Source organism: Pomacea canaliculata, linkage group LG10 (assembly GCF_003073045.1).
Source record: "Pomacea canaliculata isolate SZHN2017 linkage group LG10, ASM307304v1, whole genome shotgun sequence".
In the NCBI taxonomy this organism is placed as follows: Eukaryota; Metazoa; Mollusca; class Gastropoda; order Architaenioglossa; family Ampullariidae; genus Pomacea; species Pomacea canaliculata.
In genome coordinates, this window is record NC_037599.1 from 26,120,342 (window position 1) to 26,140,791 (window position 20,450).

Below are 20,450 nucleotides of genomic sequence, written 5' to 3' on the forward strand. Positions count from 1 at the left end.
CAAAATGAAAAATTACAAAATGACTCTGTTTGTAGTTTTATGACTTTGCACTCAATATCTTTATCCACATATTGTTGGTTACTATAACGATTAAGTTATACTAAAGTCATGAGCATAATGCGAATGAATTATATACACTTTACATAGAGGTGGTGTAGGTATGAAATCTCACAAATTTCTTCTGAGTCTGGATTTTTGTGCTAGTAATTGTATAAAGAGTTGTCCAAATCTGAGATAACTAGTTTGTTGGCCTGTAAGTTTACACGCTTTTCTTTAAAGAAGTGATTTTGGTGGGTACCATGATCGTGATGAGCGCTCAGCAGATATTATATCATTCGCCACGCGTAGTACGCGGTTGTACTACGGCGCTAAGCGTCGCAGCCCACGCGTCGCCTGAATCTGTACTACGCACTGTTGTACCACAGTAGAGTCTTTCGAGTGTTTAGTTCTGTGCGTAAAGAACAATACATAAGGGGAGAAAATACGGAACCTTAAGGAATTGTTCCTCTTTCGATTACTTCCCTTTAAAGTCTGAAAAAATCAACCAATCAGGTATTTTCTCCATGTTAAAACCACGCGAAGGTTTGTTTACTTCAGCGCCATTTTGACATTCGTAGCAGGTTACTCAATTCGACGTGGATTTGTACTTCAAACAACCGAAAATGAGAAGAAAACAGTAAGTAATATTAAAATCAAAAGGTATATTCTCATTAAATATATGCCTGTTTTGAGCTTTGTGTGTATATATATTTTATAAATATTTTTTCTGATTGTCGAACTTTGACCTACGGCCCCATTTTGTGAGTTCTCGGTCCGATACAGTTACAGTCTTTCAGTTGATTTTACTACAAGACAACAAAACGTATATTTGTTAAAATGTACACCACGTAAATCTATTTTAAATGATCTTTAAAACGGAGTATCACACATAGTTGTTGTTAATGTAGGATATTAAATATAATTTTTTTGAAAATACCAGTCGAGATTTCATTCGCGGTCATTCTCTGCTGCGTATACCGGGGTCAAACGGGCTACCGCAGCTCCGTATTGAATGAGTTATAGCAGTGATATTTGATTAAAAGGCATAAGGCATGACAATATACAAGATTATGGAAGAAAAATATTTTGCTATCAGCTGTTATCAGTCATGGGTCCCAAACAAGGAATGTTTGCAGTAGGTTGTGCATTGAAATCACAGTGTAATGGTAGTCATTACTGCCAGCCGATGATGTAGCGATCGTAAACAACCTATATCTGGTTTCTAAATAAAGATGGAGTTACTGAAAAAGGTCAGATTGGAGAGCTCGCGATGGTGGATAAACCTGCAAATAACAGATGCAGGTGCTTCAGCTTCATCTGACAGAGGCATTGGGAAGCCGGGGGATACTACGGGAACGTGTGGGGAGATCACTCCTGACGGCTTGAACTACGCGGACTGCACGCTTGTTCGTTCCTACATTTGTCAAAAAAATCAAAGTAAGTAGAGAGTTTGGTACTTCGTAGAAGACATAAAGATAATTTTAAGTAACATGAAATAATGCAAATGATGCTATGTACTTCTGAAATCTGGGAACGAAGATTCCCAAATTATTTTTGCTTTACTTGCATCATCCACCACCATACACTGCCACGAGATACTTTATGTAGGTGATATTTGCGTTCAAAAGTGAAGGTACTAACTATTTATGTTACGGTGAAGGTGAAAATTAATGCTTAATTGTCGACCCTGCGTAAGTCCCACGCGCCGATCTCGTCGTCAATAGTTCGCTTCATGGGTCCTAATCTATACGGTGACAACCTCTCCAACAAACTGACCCAGCCTGCAGGAAATTTGGGATTTTGAATGGCCCCGCTTGGGAAGAGGACTGAAAATACGGGCTACGGGCGGTGATGCTCCTATGTAACCGAACGCCCAACAGTCGTAGCCATTACTCGCTTACAATGACCCGTATGTCGAACATTTTGCTCGCCATGTGACCTCGCACCCGGATTCACTGACCAGGAGGACTTCGGACTCGCCGCTCGGTCAATGACCACCTGCAACAACTGCTTTGTTCATCGCGCTCGCAGTGAGTTTACAAATTAAGTAAGAACTACACCCTAAAATTATGTTAAATATTAAAGCATTAATGATTCATACACGTTGAAACTGTATGCAAAATATTGTGCTTTTGTAGTATTAGATTAATTTAATTTGTACAGCTCAGCCCGAGCTATTATATATCACGAGGTACTTACGCTTGTTGAATGTGCTCTCTTAAAAAAGATGCTTGATCACATAAAGTATTTTATGTATAAATTCCCGACGCAAAATGTTGGTGTTGTTAAATAATCATTCGTATCAGTTTATCTTATAACAGTCCTTAACAATTTACCATTTATTGAGATTTGAACACTCTTATTCCGTAAGATAGATTACCATAATTAATCACTTTCTTTTTTATCTAACAAAAATTGACTTCCTTTTGAATACAGACTTTGGTTAAAGTTAGTGTTTCATGTTATTGAGTTTACTTTCTTGGTGAGGCTGAAGATCGAGGATCGTGATTAGTCAGACATTCCAGAAATGAAGATCATGCTGTCAGTGTGGTGTGCTTTTGAAGGTGCCGTGTTGTTTTGGGCTCTTACCCATGAACCTGTATTTTCCAGCTCCATGTATGATTTTATGATAAACATTTTTCACGTATTTATGTTTTGATAGTTTATATGCATCTCCTTATCAACTTATGCTTCTGTGGAATTTAAATTGAGATGCTTATTTTATGTTTAGCATTAAAGAACTAATATTTCCATTGCATCTTATTGAACAGACTGGATCATGCTGTTGACGAGCACAGAGATGTGCTTCAAGGCTTGCTCCCCAGATGAATCAAGTTTTAATACTACTGCAAAATTTAAGTGTTCAAGGTGATCAATACTACTGCAAAATTTAAGTGATCAAAGTGATCAATACTACTGCAAAATTTAAGTGATCTTCAAGAGATTTTCCAGATGTTTAAATGAGGAAGCAGGCTAGATGAACATGTAATAGTATGAGGAATCATAGTGTACAGAATTCAGGAAAAGCGGCTGTCATGAAAGACTGTGCATTTGCGGCAAACACCCTTTTAAGCGATCCTTTCTAATTTGAGTTTTTAATTCGAATAAATATAATGACATTATTTTATATGAAGTCTCTACGGTTTTATATGATGTGTTGAGACTGATTTGCAGCTATATGCATTATCCACCCATTGGTCCTCATCCGTGGAGCAAGGTTCACACCAACCATTGGTCCTCATCCGTGGAGCAAGGTTTACAATTATATCGTAAAAAGCACAAATTCAGATCATTTAATTTTTCTTAACAGATTCGGCATCTCTCCTGCGTTTGAGGGGAGAATTCCATGACCTCCCTTGTGTGGAAGATTTTATAAAGAATGTTTTGTTCTGAACTTCCGTTAAAATATAATTTTAGAGGTGCAGAAGAGAGGAAAAGCTTTCATCTGCTTCAGATAAGAGGGGTCTTAATTAGTGCATGATCTTATAGGTGAATTCTTTGAAGTGTACAAAATGTCTGTTTGTTAAAAATAAAGTTTACAAACTAATTTTTGTAGTGACCCCTAGCATTAGTTTCTCTGCATTTACAAAGTTATTACTACTATTATACCTTCCTTCTGTGTACAGATGCAGTTGGAAAACCATGCCCGCTGTGAAAGCCGGTATAGACGGTATGGCACACAAGTGGATTGCAAATGCGAGATACAGGGATGGAGAAAGTGGTTAAAAGACAATGCCGTCTGATGGTGAGTGTTTATGAACCTTGTATCAGTTTATCGAGGGAAATATTCACATACTTGTGAATGTTCTTATGCCATGTCTGTTATTGAAATGTCTCGTCTCCTTTGAGCACCGGGATCAGACAAGGCGACTTGGCAGCCTTTTGTCATCAGCAAATCATTAGGAGGGCATGCCATATCCTCTCTATTTCTGACCATGTGTTGACATGTGAGTTTTCACTTTTGTAGTCTGGCTGTAGGTACGCAATGTCTGTCTGTAGAACCAATCGTCACCGCAACTCATTCATTCCACGGACTATTCCCTTGAACAACTTTACTGACCGTCATGTTGTACTTGCCTGACGTGACCTAAGGTCACCAACTGCGTCTACTGTTTCTGGGAATATGTGTGTGTGTAAGAAATTGCTTCAACGCGTTTTGTATGTATTATCTAGTAGAAACATTATCTATAATTGCCATTTGACACAAATAAAGTTGTTTTTCATTCTTCCACACAGAAGTAAAGCACATTTGATTCTGCTGTAACAAGCCAAGAAGTTGACATTCGATAATCTGTTGCTAGTTTTACGTTCGAAAACACCTATCATTATTTTCATTAAAATCAAAATTTAATAAAGACAGCTATACAATTAAAACTCTTTATTTTGCAGCTATTCATCTTCTCCAAATCGTTTCTTTACTGTTGAAAACGTAAACTTTTTTGTTGGTATTTTTACATTTTAATTATGAAGACAGTTGAACAACAATGCGGTCGTTCGTAAATAATGTGCGTTTTATTTTCAGCAATATGACAAGAAGAGCAATACTTTAAGCTACAGGTAGAAAAGGGTTTAGAAAGTTTTAAAAGAAATTAACCAGAAAGCAAAGTTTTGATTTTCTGGGTCAGAAATATCTTTATTCAATTCTTTCTAAGTGCTTACAAATATTTGAAGTGTGGCACAAAGAAAAATAAAAATTATCCTAAAATTACAATTTTCTTTGTGACACAAAAACTTTAGCCGAAACAGTGTTAAATGATTAACATAATGAATCTTTACTTTGTTTTATATTATTATATAAACTATTGTTATGACAATATCTAATACAAAATGGTGCGCATTATAAGACGAAACATTTTACCCCATGTTCATTGGTTAAATTAGTTTTTCTGTCTTCTTAAATTTCCTTAGATTATCTCCCTTGAAAAGGAGAGCAGAACTTGTGTACTTTTAAATAGTATATTTGTATATTTGATCTTTAGGTCACTCATGTAGAAACTAGGTACAATACAGATGTAGTCCTTTTTTGTACGAATTTTCTGTACAGAATGTATATAAACTTAACCTTTATAGAAATATTCAATGTGGTATGGAAGATAAAAATTGTTTTGACACTTGAGAGAAATATACATACGTGAACAGCTTTGTGTAAATACATCATTTTTCATGCAGCAATTTTAGTTCACTTGTTTCGGAAAAAAATTAGCTTCTTTCTGTACATTTTTTTATTAAATGTCAAATACTTAACAAATTCAGAAAATCAGTATTTGACTTTCTTATGAGAAGTAGGAGTATCCGTGTCATGAGGGTCACAAGGAATGCGCTTTAATGGCAAGAAGTCTCCCTCTGTGGCCTGAAGAAGATTTTTGATATTAGTCGTCAATATTTCGGTCTTGTCATTTGATGTCTGGGTGTCTACGAAGCAGAGTTTTTCCCTGCATTTTATTTTGTCAGTTTACTCAGACTGTCATCTCCTGCGCTGCTCCTCTCGTCTGTAACAGTAACAACCTTATCAAGTACTTGCTCAAGGCGCTCTCCGAAGTACGCTTCAAGTCCCTCAAAAAAGGAGAAATCTTCAGACGCCACCTGTGATTCCCTGACAAACACCACAATGGCATGTGGACCAGGCTCCGAAGCCTCCAGCAGCGAGCTCATCTGCTTTTTAATAAAGTCACGGGTGTTGAGACGGGATAACTCCGGTGTATTGATGACCTTCATTAAACATAGAAAATATGCACATTTAAAATTTAAAAAGTTATAAAGACTACTAAAAACGTTCCCTAAGAGAAATAAAGGGAGGTAACTAAGCTAACATCAAACCTAAAATTAACTCCCGTAGACCGCTTTTTTAAAAGTTTACTTCAAGCACCAATTTTTAACATAAATTTGTTAGTAAAGGCTTAATAAAACTTTTTGATTTATTGTTATATTGTCTTAGAGTTTTTTATGATATTCGTATTACGAAATTTATATGCGGGCATCGGGGGCAAGTTAAGTGGACGACACAACGACTGAAGAAAATTTATGACATGATCATGATCCATAAATTTGAGGTACTGTACCTAAATGAGATCTTGATTTTTAACTTAAGCCAGCAAGAAACACTTGTGGTTTTGTTTGTTTTTTCGATTATGCAACGACAATTGATATTTTCCTTTTTCATGTATTGTGAGAATTTTTATTTAATTAAGACGACACACACGGCTTGGTTTAAAAGATAGAACCTTAGTCATCTGAAGCAGATACTAGTTATCTTATAATTATGTATTTATAGAAGATTTCATATAAGGTAGAAATTATCTACAGGAAAAGTGTTTGACACATGCACATGCATTTTTATTCGTTTGCTGTCTGCTAGGCGAATAGCTTTACTAGAGTGAAAGACATTTAGGAAAAGTGTCATGATGAGGCCGAAGATTAAATAATTTTACCTGTAACCACATTCCATCAACTTCAGTTATGTAGCTGGTTTTCTTTGGCATTGTTGTGCCTGCCTTGAACACTTTTCTTCGTACAAGTGCATTGCCTCCTGAGATTTTCCCGCTTGCTGTGGATCCAAGGAGCAGGATTCTCTTCAAATCATAATAAGAAACTCTGTATAAGCAGACAAAGGACTTCGTAATGAATATTTTTTGAAAATAATATATTATTCATAGTGACAAAACAGAGACAAAAACAAAATATATACAGAGTCAAACTTGGTTAGTGGGAATGAATTTTGTTGACTTGTATCTCATTTCTTAAGCATAGAATTTTAGAAACATGTACAATTTACAACCTGTGTGGCTATAAGAGGCATACCCTGGATATATCCTACCTAATAAAAGGATGCTCGTAACATTAAACTACAATAGTCTTTAATGAAAGAATGAGGTCTGATTTATGTATGTTATAAAGATGAAAGATGGTTTTGAAGACGCCTATAGTACTTCCATATTAAAGGACAAGCTGAGCTCTCATCTGGTATTAAATAACTCTGAAAAAGTTGAGAGGAAATCAGTAATGATCAAAACTAGCATTCGAAGTAAAAAAAAAAACCCGTACTGAAGTTGGGCACAAGATTCATGAGATGAATAACCTGCCGCTTTTTTGTCCTCATCTTTATCCTGACTGCTGAACACGATGTAGCATCCTTCAGCATCTTCCAGAACCCATTGCAGCTGTTTGCAGATTGTTTTTAGTTCCTCTTCTATGTCCATATCTTGTCGATCACCAAAGGTGAAGGCCACTGTTCTGCTTGATGTATTCTTCCCCTAATACTTTCTTTGTCTGCTCGTAGATCTGGTATTCCTCCGCGGTGTAGCGCAGGTCACACCGAATGGCCAGCAAAATGGCATCAGGGTCATGTGACTTCCACTTGCTAATTCTTTTATTAGCTTCCTCTTTGTCTAGAAGCAGATTGCTAACGTCAGGTGTATCAGTTACCTTACAAAAATTATAAAAAAACTTATTTTAATTCAATTTTAATAATTTGTTTAAATACAATAGTTAAAAACTAACAACACTATGCTTATTGCATATGAATATTATCCCGAAACACACATTAAATCCATTCCAACGTGTGTGTGTATATATACATATATTAAATTTTCTTTTTTTCGTATAAATTGGTTACGTATTAAAAGACTGTTTACCAAATTTAATTTCATAAAATACACCTAATAGTCGACATTTAATATTCATGAGAGAGTTATAAATGTTAAACTAACAAATTTCCTTCCTTGTTCTCTCCAGTATTAGGAATAATTTTTAAAGTATTTTTATCCACACATTAGAAATACGATAATGTTTTAAAGATTGTGATGAATTGTTGAAATTTTTTAAAATTTCTTAAATTATAAAAAATAATGCAATTTAACATATAATTTTAACATCACCGTCATAATTTTCGTCTATGGTCTATTTTTTCTAGTTCTTTGTATACTGATTAAATATTTAAACGCCATGATGTAGACATTCGTACTTTGATGGTCACTCCAAATTTCTGAGCTGTCCTTTCCAGGTCCGTTTGTGCAGATGATACCAAACCTCGTGTAACGGGAAAGGCGTCTGTGTTCAAGATGGAGTTACCCACACTGCTTTTTCCATTTCCAGTCTTGCCGATTATTAACACTTTCAGTTCGCGCTCGGCAACAAATTACATTATCTGCATTACTCAAGTCGCGACGCATTAAACCCCAAGGAATCTGAGAACCTGCTCAGGGCGTGTGGAAAGATGTTGATCTTGAAAGAGTTTAGCACACACATCTTAAGACATTATGTATTGATGGTCACATCATTATACCTTCGTCCAACGGCACACCCATAATGCTCTTATTTTGGATTCTCTGATTCCAGACATAAAATGTCTTCATTCAGATCAAATTCAACATATTTAAACACTATGAAAAAATAAAGGAGGAAACATACGTACATTCTTACGTTTGTAATAGCAATAAGGATCGTATGTTTTTTCCATACAAACTCTACGATATGGAATATGATACGGTTTACATGTTTCTATCATTATTAACAATTAAATGTGTGCCTTCATTTATAATCATTTTTAAATAGATGTTTTAGGGACGAACATTGCAATCATAAATAAAGTGCACGGAGATGCGATGCCACGAAAAGATGCTTTTTATTTACAAAGACAACATCACTATTGTGCAGGTATGACAGAATTACACAGAGTACTCTCTTTGAAAACCTTTTATCTGTAATGAACAGCTGCAAGAGAAAGAAGAGATAGACACAAGGTGAACTGTGCTGAAAACATACAAAGTGGACGAACTTCTCGTTTTGGAACACCGCAGAGAAATTTGGGAATATTTGATTGTAATATTATTGTGTGACCACTCTTAAACATTGATCATAATGATGATTATGCTATTAAATATCATCATACCTATCAGTAGGGTCGAACATTTACATTCATAAAGGGCCTAAGCCGTTGTGTCATGTCCTAAGGACGTCAGAACTGCGACGTAGTACGGAGCCAACTTCCCCATCAAATAACAACCACAGTTATCTTCAAGGTAACACTGTCTATAGTCACACCGGAAATACAAATAAGTGATGTCACCTTACATGTTCTATCACCACTTGCTTTTCTGAAAATTTGAAATATTGTCCCGAAACTTTTGCGGTAAGTTGCTGCGAAGAACACTTGTTGTCGCCGTGTGCGTGCACTACCTTTAACCCTGGCGGCGCGAGCGTGAAGCTGTTGAGGGCGGAGCTTGTTGGGATGACAGACAGCGTCACTCATACCCGCTGTGACAACAGCCGCACTGATTTCAATAAAGCTATAGACTAGCTGCATCTGTCTAAGTGTTCGTGCGTGCGTGCATGTGTATGTGTGTTAACATTATATTTACCAGAAACTGCAAGAGATTAGGACATCATTCATTTTCAAGAAACTGGATCGAAGCAAACGTTTTTCGAAGCAGTCTATAAAAAGTACTCTGACCTTCACTTAACTGCACACTGTAGAAGTGTTTCCACCTTCGTTCCATTCCCATGTCTGTAGTGTGCTAGTGTGCTATCTTTACATTGTCAGAGTCCACCTACATTTCAGTCACTTACCAGAGACTAACAGATTCAAAGAGGAGTCGGGGGAGGGATAAGCAGCACTGTAAGTTGTTATTTGTTTACATGTGAAGAAGAGTCGTGTTTGGGAAGGACTACCTGGACATGTGCCTGGAGGGTTCTACCTGACCTGTCTACACATCAGTTGAGAGGTACTTGTTTTATACTTCAAGTAGATTGACGGGGGCTGGACCTTTCACCCACGCCGTGACTAGAAAAGGCAAACTTCTGTACAAATCATTTTCTTTATGACCAGTAGGCTCTCAATTCGTTATCTTCACTATTTTAATAGCTTTTATTGCACCGTGCTTTAAAGAAATTTATTTATAAATGTCTTGAATTATTGTAAGCTATTTATATTTCTTGCCAGAAAGTTAGCAGTGCATTGCGTTCTATTTACGTTTTCAGTTTCAAATTTCTGAAGAATGTCACTCTCCAAAATGTCAACCACCATTAAAGGTAGGTGTTATCACACGACTTAAACTATGGTGTTAAACATTACTTGTTAAATAACAGTACAGGGCAATTATCATGCTTTGCGAAAGCTTTACAAAACTGATAAATCAAAAGCAGTGTTTAAAATAGGGAAAGATTTTGTCGTAGAAAATTGCTTTATTTGTTTGTTAATTGTTAGGAGTAGCTGAAATCAAGAAAAAAAATTATATACATACATTTTTATCATTTTTTTCCCGGTTGCACGTGTCATAATTTTAACAAATTGATCTAAGGATTTTTTTTCATTCAACGAGTCATGAAAGTATAGAGTATATCTCCCTTGTCAATTGAAGGTCTATTGAGTTACTGTTTTCTACTTGGGTTAATCTCAGCGCAAGACACTATTTCTACAAATAGAGGGGAAGACCTCCTTCTTTCCATCTTGAAATACAAACATCATGCACAGAAATAACTAAACTGTTGACATCACGTTTGTATCGACTTTATGGTTAACATATAGTCTATAATCTTTCATTAGAGAGTACATGATAATAAAGACTATCCACGTTTAATCCTGACATCTGTGTTGTTGACCTTTCTTTTCATGTTGATATTTATAGGCATGTCTATCACGAAAAGAATCGCAATTTCACCCAATTCTGAGGAAAGGGTAATTCACTAAGTTTTTTCCCCATCATTAAAAAAAACCCAATAAGACCCACTAGTCTTTTAACATATATGCTTTATTCCTTTGAAGTGTTTATCATTGGAAAAACTGGAAATGGAAAAAGTTTGCTGGCAAACTCTGTTCTGGGAAGAGAAGAGTTTCTGGTAGCAAGAAGCATGAGATCAACGACCGTTCGTCATGGCAAGGCAGTTGGCGTTGTCAATGGACAACAGATTATGGTACCTTCGTAATTATAAGTTATTGTCTCTGTTGCATTACATGTCATCCGGACCAACCAGGTAAACGAATATAAAATATACTCTGTATGAAATATGTACTTCCGCTCAGTTTGAGATATAAGTTACTATTCTCACTATGGATATGAGGAATGCACAGGGTTACGTCTAATGAATAATACTTTATCATCTCTTTTCCAACTTTTATAACCACAAAAACATTTATACGATAGTTTACACTCAATACCTAGACTAACTAGCCATTTGAAACAAAATATTGCGATCTTGTGGGCGCTTAGATTAAATCACCAAATTTAAAATACTTCTTACGACGTCTATTATTTCTTAAATATAAAATATTTCCTAAAATATATGCAAATATAAAGGCCTCTGCACAAAATTACATATTTCACACAGATACTGGACACCCCAGATCCAGTTAACTTAAACCTCAGTGATACCGAAATCAAAGATGAGGTCTCTCGGTGGAAGTCAGCGGTTGAAGGTCCCTACGCCATCTTGCTGGCGGTGAGGTGTGACGTGCGCTACACGGCGGAAGAATACGACATCTACAAGAAAATCAAGAAAGTATGGGGGGACAACTCATTCACAGGCCGCCTGGTGGTGGTCTTCACGTTTGGAGACAGACAAGACAGGAACATTCAAGAGGAGCTGAAGACAGTTTGCTGGGAACTGCGCAATGTCCTGGCTGATGCTGGAGGTCGATACGTTCTCTTCAACAATATGGTAAGTTATTGGTCCTTAAGTCTTGTGTCTATGGATATGATATTTATAGACATGTCTATCAAGAAAAGTTTTAATATATATTATAATCGTAGAGCTTCATTTCGGAGATTCTTTAAAGTTTATCTTTAAGGGAACAAGTACACGATATTAAAACTTATTTCCCCCCCCCCCCAAATCCTTACATAAGCCTTTCACACCTTGCCTTTCGCTGAATACGTGTATGATATTACATTTTCGACACATTCATGTTCATTGCACAAAACCTCCAAAAACAAAGCTTTTCCTTTTCTCAAGAATTGTTCAACATGACGATTTAAAAAACGACAATCCAAACTCTTCATTTCGTATTATTGTATAACTAGTTACTAGTTGCCCCAGAGTTGCAACGCTATCAACTTTCGGGGACGATTCTTCTGATGGAAAATATTGCCGGATTGAGAATTAATACGATATGTGTGTTTGTGTGTTTTTCTTAATTCAGGCTCGAGGAAGTGAGATGGCACAGCAAGTAGGGCAGTTGTTGAAAGTCATTCAGCGTCTTGATATGAAGTCTGCAGATTTTCCAATTACTCAACCCCAGGTGCTCATTTTGGTTGTCCTGGTTGTTATTTTCGTAATAGTGTGGGTTTGTATCATACCCTAAGACAGTTTTACTAAACAGTTATCTATTAAAGTTATTGCATTAAGTAGTATTTCTAGGCTAATAAGTTTTACTACATTAATTGTAGGACAAAACTACCTTTTGCAAAAATCAAAGCCTGCTAAAAATAGTAACATGTAGAAATACTTCTGTTGATTTAGGAGATTTTACAGAAATTATCGTTCTGGAACGGAATAGACTAATGCAAACTCGACGTGAATATATAAAATCAAAACTGTTCTTGTTTTTGGCGATAAGACTTCATTATTATGGAGTCCTCGTGTGGCTCCTACTTTGTCTTGTGAGTAAAATCTCGCGGGCTTAGGTCTTGCAGAGACTAGTATCTGGAGAAAAGCCCTATACCAACACAGCACTGAATAAAACAGTTACTTGTTAGGAAGAAAGAGAAATTCTTTGCTTCGATCAGTTTCTATCATGCCTTACCTCTGATAACATCTTACTTTTATTGTTGGTGCAGCTACTTGGACATTTAATATTCTAACTTTACAACAGCTCTAATAATATCACCCGACTTGCCTGTAATGTTTTGATGTTTCCTTGACTTTTTATATATAGATATCGTTGAAACCTAATGTATAATCTATCATTTGTTTGTTTTGTTATTATATATATGTATACACATATGACAAATAATTCGTAATAAACACGTATTCAGTAAAATGTGTTATTTTGACTTTTATTCCATGGGGTTCAAATCTTTCTTCAAAATGTGTGTGTTCTTGTATTGTATGAATTTTTGTATAGCAGTAATACAATTAGTAGACTACAGACTTGATACTGGTGTGTACTGTAGTGTACATGAGGGGTACACGCGGTAAGTTTTAGGATTTAGCGGCCTGTGAAAAGATAACTGCATCGACACAACACTCAACCCATTTATTTAATTATTGCAGATTAGATAAATGTGGAGAGATACTGTACATTGTGTTAGTCGGAATAAGCATGCATGCATAGACCTGACCCTTCTTAACTGATAGGCGAAAAGGAATAAAATAGTTTCTGGTCTGCATCAAAGATAACACAAGGTACAATACAGGGAGAAAAGCAATCATGGAAAACAAACCAGTGTTAACTTTATTACCTGTCCTAAACTCAAAGAAAGAAAGAAAGCTGAGAAGAGAGCTGTTATTACTAGATAACTAGAGAAACCGAGAAAAGAAATGTGTTTTAATAAATACTATAAATTGATCCCTCCTCCATCATTCCCTTTAAACTGCTTGGTTGTTACTTTACCCCCGAGGTATATTTGCGTTTGTTATAACTACGATAGTAGGGGTATCCGTGGACTCTGGACACACTTTTATAACTACTGAAACAAGATGCTTATATCGGATTTCCCTAGGACATCGATTTATCCTCGCTTAGTGAATACTGCCCGAGGTAGAGAACTGCGAAGGTGATTTATTACTGAGGGGCAAAGGCTGAAGGTCAACTCCGTGAACTGGTGTGAGAGGCGGAGAGATGTGGGTGGGTGTGAGACAAGATTTGATTTCATTAAATCGATCACCTGGTTACAGACAAAGCAAGCCACCTTTACTACGCTACTTAACGGTCCTGATCTCCAGGTGTTTATGCAAAACACTTGATATTTACGGAAAGGGGCGGGGCACCTGACAGGGTTAACCGGCGAGGTGACGTCACTTCGTGGCTTGCGCAGGTGGGTGTCTACTGACGGTATCTCTGTTACTGTGTACTCAGCATTGCATGTTATACTCAGAGGTCGTGAGTATGTTTTAATAAAAGTTGATGGTGTTTACATGTAGTCCAACGCTTATTCGCTTTTTTCCTATTTCTATGTACGTCTCGATTAGTAGCATATAAGATCAATTATGAATATGCTAATTCACAAACAAAGGAATAAAATCTCTTGAGTGTTATGGTGCTTTCGTTTTTAACTTTCAGAGAGAGATACAAGGACTCTGAGAAACTTTGAGATGTCTGCAGGTTTCTATACATTTGTCTTCAATACTTACATGTACATAATTCTTAGCCATATGTATGTATTATGCTTTATCCGTTAATGTGTACCAGAGCATAACTTTAACGTGTTCAGCTGATTGCAGCAGTAATACCTAGAGCCTATAAAAAGTGAAAGTTTACTCTATAAAAAAGTTTAGTTTTGTATCATTATTATTACATGTGTAGCAGCCTAAACTGGTCTCCACTACTTATACACACATGACTGTGTACGCGCGCGTGTGTGTGTGTATAAAAATTGGGGAAACTTCCTATCTTTTGTCATAAACCAAAAGCAGATGAAGGAAAGATTCAAAGGTTCCCTTGGGCTTAACCTTAAGTTTTAGGCTGGGTTAGGGCGAAAGTCAAACAGACAGAAGGGAAAATGATAGCGCCCTATTAGTCAAATACAATTATTGCAAAAATATTGTCTTAATATATTCGAAGAATTTGTTATTGGTATCATAAATAATCTTACAAAATCAATAAATTTATGATTTTTGTACGCTATACAAGGTCACATTGAAGAAATCCGAGTAGTCCTTTTGGGTAAGACAGGTGCTGGCAAGAGCTCCCTTGCCAACACTTTACTGGGTCGTGAAGCCTTTGAAATCAGCCGAGGCCTTTCCTCCGGAACTGAATTTTGCCAAAATGCTGACACAGAAATTGATGGCAAAATTCTTCAGGTACGTGAAAGACTCCGGACACAAAACGTACAAAAAGGCAGCTACAAATACTTTCGGTAAAATTTAAATTCTACGTATTTGATGTTTACAACGTCTTTCACCCTGTTTATTTTAACACTTTACATTAAGTAACATTTTGTCACTTTGCAGGTAACAGACACACCTGGCCTGTGTGACACCCACAGACCGGAGGAGGAAGTGCTGCGAGAAGTGGCTAAAAGCATCGCCATCACTGGTCCTGGGCCCCACGTGGTCCTCATGGTCTTACGATGTGATCGTCGATTTACCGAGGTTTGTACACTGGTTACTAATTCAGGAATCCTTTGATGAGAAAACCTGCAGTAGACAAGACAACAAGATGCCCCTGTACATATATACAAGTGATAAGACTTATAAGTATCCTGCAGCTAACATAAATTATGTCAAACATATATTTTTAAATTTATAAAAGGTAGACCATTGTAGAGGCGGTACAAAAATCAGAAAGGCTAACTGAAGTATATGCTAAAAGCTCCTTCTGTCAGAAACCTAGTGCATGTTCTGGAAATGAAAGTACTATTTTGTCATGGATGTACCTGCAAACGTTGTACCATCAAAATAATTATTTTTGTTTTATTTGCTGATTTCTAGGAAGAATATGAAGCTTTTTGTACCTTCAAACTCTTGTTTGGCTCAGATGTCTGCAAGCATTCCATTGTCGTTTTTGTTGGTATAGACGGACTCACTTCCAACCCAGGTAAAAGTGGCAATATTTGTATTAAACACATGCATGCACGCACACACATATAATTCTGGGTTTAAGTTTCTTGTCTGTTTCCAGTATTATCTAGTAATCGCCCCACGTAGAAACTAATGATCCATGCTAGTAAATGGTCTTGTTACTGAGGAGTTGCAAGATGAGACCTTCGTTAAACAGTTCAACTAAGCAAAGACGATGTTTTACGGCTGATCTTGAAGCCAGTTGAGTACCATTTCCTTTACTTCACGATCAGAGATTAATCTGCTCCAAACATAACTTTCTTGTATCCCAAGTCATCACACGGTGTGCTTAACGTTGGCCCATAGATAATACAGTCAAATCTCGCTACTATGCCACTCTCGGTATTATGCCACTTTTGCTCGGTCCCGACTATAAATTCAATGTAAAAAAAAATTTACTATGCCACCACCGACTCTCGCTACTATGCCACTTTTGTGTGATTGTTAAAAGACACAAGTTGTGAAATTCCGCGCAGTGCTCGATTACTATACTGTATGGTAGTGTGGGACATCGCAGTTAGGTGGATGGAACATAGCACGCACACAGGGAGGGTGGAAGCTGGCAATGTTTTGTGACAGCCACGTGACAGAGGGAAGGTGTGAGGGAGTCGACTAGCGACAGGATGCAGGTGCGCGGATGTGGTTGGGAGGGGTGGAGGATGAAGAGGTGAGGGGGAGAATGAGAGGAGACAGCTAGCGAAGCCGACGATTCTTGAGAGCTTTGGACCAGACCTGGGCAAAGGCCTCCTGTTTCTGACCGGCCCGCCAGTATATATATACTATACATACAGTATTGGGTAAAACTGAGTTAACTATATTAGTCCGGCCCTCTAAAACCATCCCAATTTCTCATGCGGCCCCTTGGGAAAATTAATTGCCCACCCCTGCTTTGGACTGACGAGTAACTTGAGCAAATAAAGCCGTTTTTACGAACCCTCTCTACTATGCCACTCTCGCTACTATGCCACTTTTGCTCGGTCCCGGTAGGTGGCATAGTAGGGAGATTTGACTGTATCCAAATATACAGTCATCTGAGACACGTTCTCCATGGGTACTCCCCACTTAGGCTTTCCCCATGTCAACGTGTTCTTGTGTGCGCGATGTACATGGGTGACCAGAATGACATTTATCGGTTACACATCTTTTTTCAGCTTTGTACCTTTTTTCTTACCTATAAGGGTTCTGTTTATTTGTGGTGCCATGTGCATATGGACACAAAATCTGACAATGAATTACCACAGGTTTCTCTCCCTTTGCCCCAAAGAGTACGCACTGACACATGTTGTTTTCTCCTTTCGATGGTGCAGTCTCATATTGGACATCCATTTCTGGCTGCCGTTGGTCTAAGGGCTGACCACTGCTCTGTGGGAAGTCGATCTCACCAACAGGCAACGTCTGCTGTATTCGCTTCTTCTTTTTCTTTTCGGTTAACTCGTGATTTCAAAATTACCTTCACCTTTTGATACCAGGAAATTATTCGAAATACATTGTTTCTAAAACTGTAAATAAATGTTTTCAACATTCAACAAGATCCATAAAATACAAAAAAACGTGCTTCGTGTATCAGAAGATATCATGAACTGCAATATCAAGGTTTTTCATAGCCATAGAATGTTTTATAATTGTCACGATTCTTTTGTAAGTTGAAGACATTTGTGATATTTAATCATCGATATTTTAAAGCTTTTTGTTTTATTCTGAGGTTAGCGTTCTGCAGTTAATTTTATTTAATTACCACTTTTTAATATTCCTAGATCAGCGCCTTTAAGTTATTTGTGTCACAGCCCTTCAACACTATCATCAATACCAAGTTAGATACATCCTTCAAAACATTTTACATTTACATAGTTAATGCTAATGAATTTACTTTAAGCTGAGAGGCAGACGGTTCTCAAGGAAATCCTAAAAAGTGCCCCGAAGAACCTTCAGCAGATCCTCTCAGACTGTTCCCAAAGGAGTTTTGCCGTGGACAACAAAGCTTTGCTCGAGGACAGAAATAATCAAGCCCGGGAACTCTGGGATATTATCAGTGTAAGTAGTACTTTAACTATTAATTCATGGCAAGAAGCTTTATCTTAGAATGTCATGAAGCCAGTTCACACCCATCCACCCCTCACACACCCACAAGCTTCTTTTGATGTTGTTTGACGATTTATTAATGATTTAAATCTTTATTTCTGTCCTGTAGTCTCTGGTAAAGAGTAAGAATGGAACATTCTTCAAACATCATCTCTGCGAAGAAGTAAACAAAATTTTTGAAGATGCAGTTCAAAAGCGAATGAGCGAACACAGCACGACAAGACTGGAAGCGATCAGGGAGACAAGAAATTTGATTTCACAAGGCGAAGTGGACCGCAGTCTCATCGACTCTTTTATCAGCAAAGTTAAAAGCTTCTTCAAAGATCCGAGCAAAAAGTGGAAGTCCTGCTCACTTATGTAATTCTGCATGCCCTTCATTCGTCTTTTTCTCACCATGATATGCCATCGCTATTGGCGAGGTGTACACCAATAACAAGCAAAGAAATTCCCTTTTTAATGTATTATCTCTATCACAGTCTTTATTTCTTCTTCCTTGTGGACTATGTTTTCTTTGCAAGCATCACTGAATAAAGGTGTCTAAATGTGATTTGTAGGACGTTTTATTTAGTAATATTAGTAATATAGTAATATTTAGTAATATTTCAGTCATGGGAATCCTAAGGTAAGGAGAGCCCAGGGATATGCAAATAAGTCTATTATTTTATATACATGTCAACACAAGATATGTGTAACACCACTTGAGTGAGAACTGTCTATCGACTGGCTTTTCAAATTTCCTTGAAGTTGTCGTCCAGAAATTTCCCTGGAGAATTAAACATTACATCAAATAAGTAAAAGCACTTGTTGTGTTTTGTGTTTTCCGAGCTGTAAATATATGTTTAAATCCAGCTTACAAACTATGCTGTCTTCCTACATTAAATCATGTCCCTCTCAACATTCAACACTAACTGCGATAATTTATTGCTGTTTTACAATACAATACAATACAACTTTATTCGTCCACAATTTTGATGTCAATCGTTGTCTTCCTGTCTGCACATCGTGTTATTAAAATTTCTTTTTATTATTATTGCATTCTAGTACTAGAGATTTGAAAACAATAACAGAGGTATTGAGCGTTGATCAACAATATTTTAAAGTGCGACGGTTAAAGAGAAAGGTCTCTGTATGTTACACCGATATCTACAGAGGTACAATACCTTTTACCAGCATCTGCTATTTAGTTGCTAACACAGGGCGAATAATTACTTTTTTGTAATAAGTGTGATATCATGAATTGCTAATCAGATATGGTGTAAATGTGGAGTGAATTTAATGCGACCGAATTCACAAGTACACTGTCAAACGGTTCTTCGACAATCCGCTACAGGTGTTTTTATTTCTCAAAAACGAAGAACTAGTACACTGATTGTTTTTTTTTATGTCCCAGCTTCATACCCGATGTCTGTTTGGCACAAATGGAGTTAGGAGCAAACAACAAACAAATAAATAAATCCCAAACTGCACAAACAACACAGTGAACCTTATTCTCAGAAATGAACGTGCAGGAGCACGTGAAGTCATTTGACCTCTGGCAGGCTCCACACAGAGGTTTCTGAGTAGAGCATCACTCAGAGATTTGTTTCTCAGGAAAGAGATAGAGATAACTACAGGACTTGAAACCCTTCTCAGTACACTTCATCCTTCAGTCTGCAGTCTCTTTCTGCTTGTTTTTTTAAAAATCTGTTATCTGTATAAATCGTTATAATTATTATCTTAGCACCATGGATGTCTTCTCATTTTAGTCTATTTTAAGATTTTTGCAAGCGAGGGCGTTGTTAACACCTAGACGATGATGAAGCTTTGTTAGGCCTTGACGCCGATATTTTTTTTTTATCTGGCGTCCAGAGAATTAAACCAATACGGTGCTCTCCCTATTGTCCCACCCGACCATTTTATACCCCAAATGTATTTTACCCCAGCCCCAGCATTTGTTGCTGTGCGACCATCTCGTATCTGCTCGTTCCTGGGTCACAACGACCTGTCAATCCTCCAGTTCGCCTCAACGCTGTTATCCCCCCAACCAATCTTTCCCCCTTTTCCAACCACCACTCAGCAGCCCAGGGGACGGGGACATTGATTCGGGTCCGCCTTTGAGTCTGTCAGCTCAACACTGCCAAGAAAACATGGCTGCTGGGTTATCAGGTGTACTTACCTGGGTCACCCCTGTACCATGCTCCATCCCAAGGTTTCTGAGGAAAGCCAATGCACTAAACAAAGACTTGTTTCTCAGGAAAGAGAGCAAAGATTTATCTGTTCACTATTAAGAGATGCTTTAGAATTAAGGTTTAGATAACCCCTCGTGGTTCTTTTATGAAACCAGTTGCTTGTATGGAGCGTGATAATTATTATCTTATCACCATAGATTTGTATATTATGAGCGATGTCCCTTCTTCTTACTGGCTAGAATCCCGGTTTTAAAACTGTGGTACGAGTACCACCACTGGTACGTAAAGGTATGACTGATGATACGAAATGTAGGAAAGGTAAGAAATTGATAGAGCACTATACAATAGCTTCTGCACCATCGGCATCAACACAGAGCGATATTTACCTGACTCAGACCAGATTAACCACACCAATATCCATCCTTATAAGCTGCATATACAATACCTTTT

At 37.3% G+C, this 20,450-nt stretch overlaps 2 protein-coding genes across 3 annotated transcripts in view; both read left to right on the plus strand.

Moving 5' to 3' along the window:
* LOC112574371 (GTPase IMAP family member 4-like) overlaps positions 1–12,991 on the plus strand; it is a 46,852-nt gene extending 33,861 nt beyond the window's left edge. The window contains exons 1-5 of one of the 2 annotated variants that reach the window (XM_025255398.1): positions 9,377–9,758; positions 10,015–10,065; positions 10,799–10,947; positions 11,362–11,691; positions 12,173–12,991. In XM_025255398.1, the coding sequence (XP_025111183.1) occupies positions 10,032–10,065; positions 10,799–10,947; positions 11,362–11,691; positions 12,173–12,334 (675 nt within the window). In that variant the 5' untranslated portion in view covers positions 9,377–9,758; positions 10,015–10,031 and the 3' untranslated portion in view covers positions 12,335–12,991. Of the gene's footprint in view, positions 1–9,376; positions 9,759–10,014; positions 10,066–10,798; positions 10,948–11,361; positions 11,692–12,172 lie in introns of those variants that run through there. The other variant, XM_025255399.1, reaches the window with a different exon arrangement.
* Positions 12,992–13,988: 997 nt separating this feature from the next.
* LOC112573980 (GTPase IMAP family member 4-like) lies at positions 13,989–18,526 on the plus strand. The gene is made up of 7 exons (XM_025254737.1): positions 13,989–14,009; positions 14,255–14,296; positions 14,825–14,994; positions 15,145–15,285; positions 15,625–15,730; positions 17,627–17,784; positions 17,942–18,526. The coding sequence occupies exons 2-7, from the start codon at positions 14,287–14,289 to the stop codon at positions 18,191–18,193; spliced, it is 837 nt and encodes a 278-aa protein (XP_025110522.1). The 5' UTR covers positions 13,989–14,009; positions 14,255–14,286; the 3' UTR covers positions 18,194–18,526.
* Positions 18,527–20,450: the final 1,924 nt, after the last annotated feature.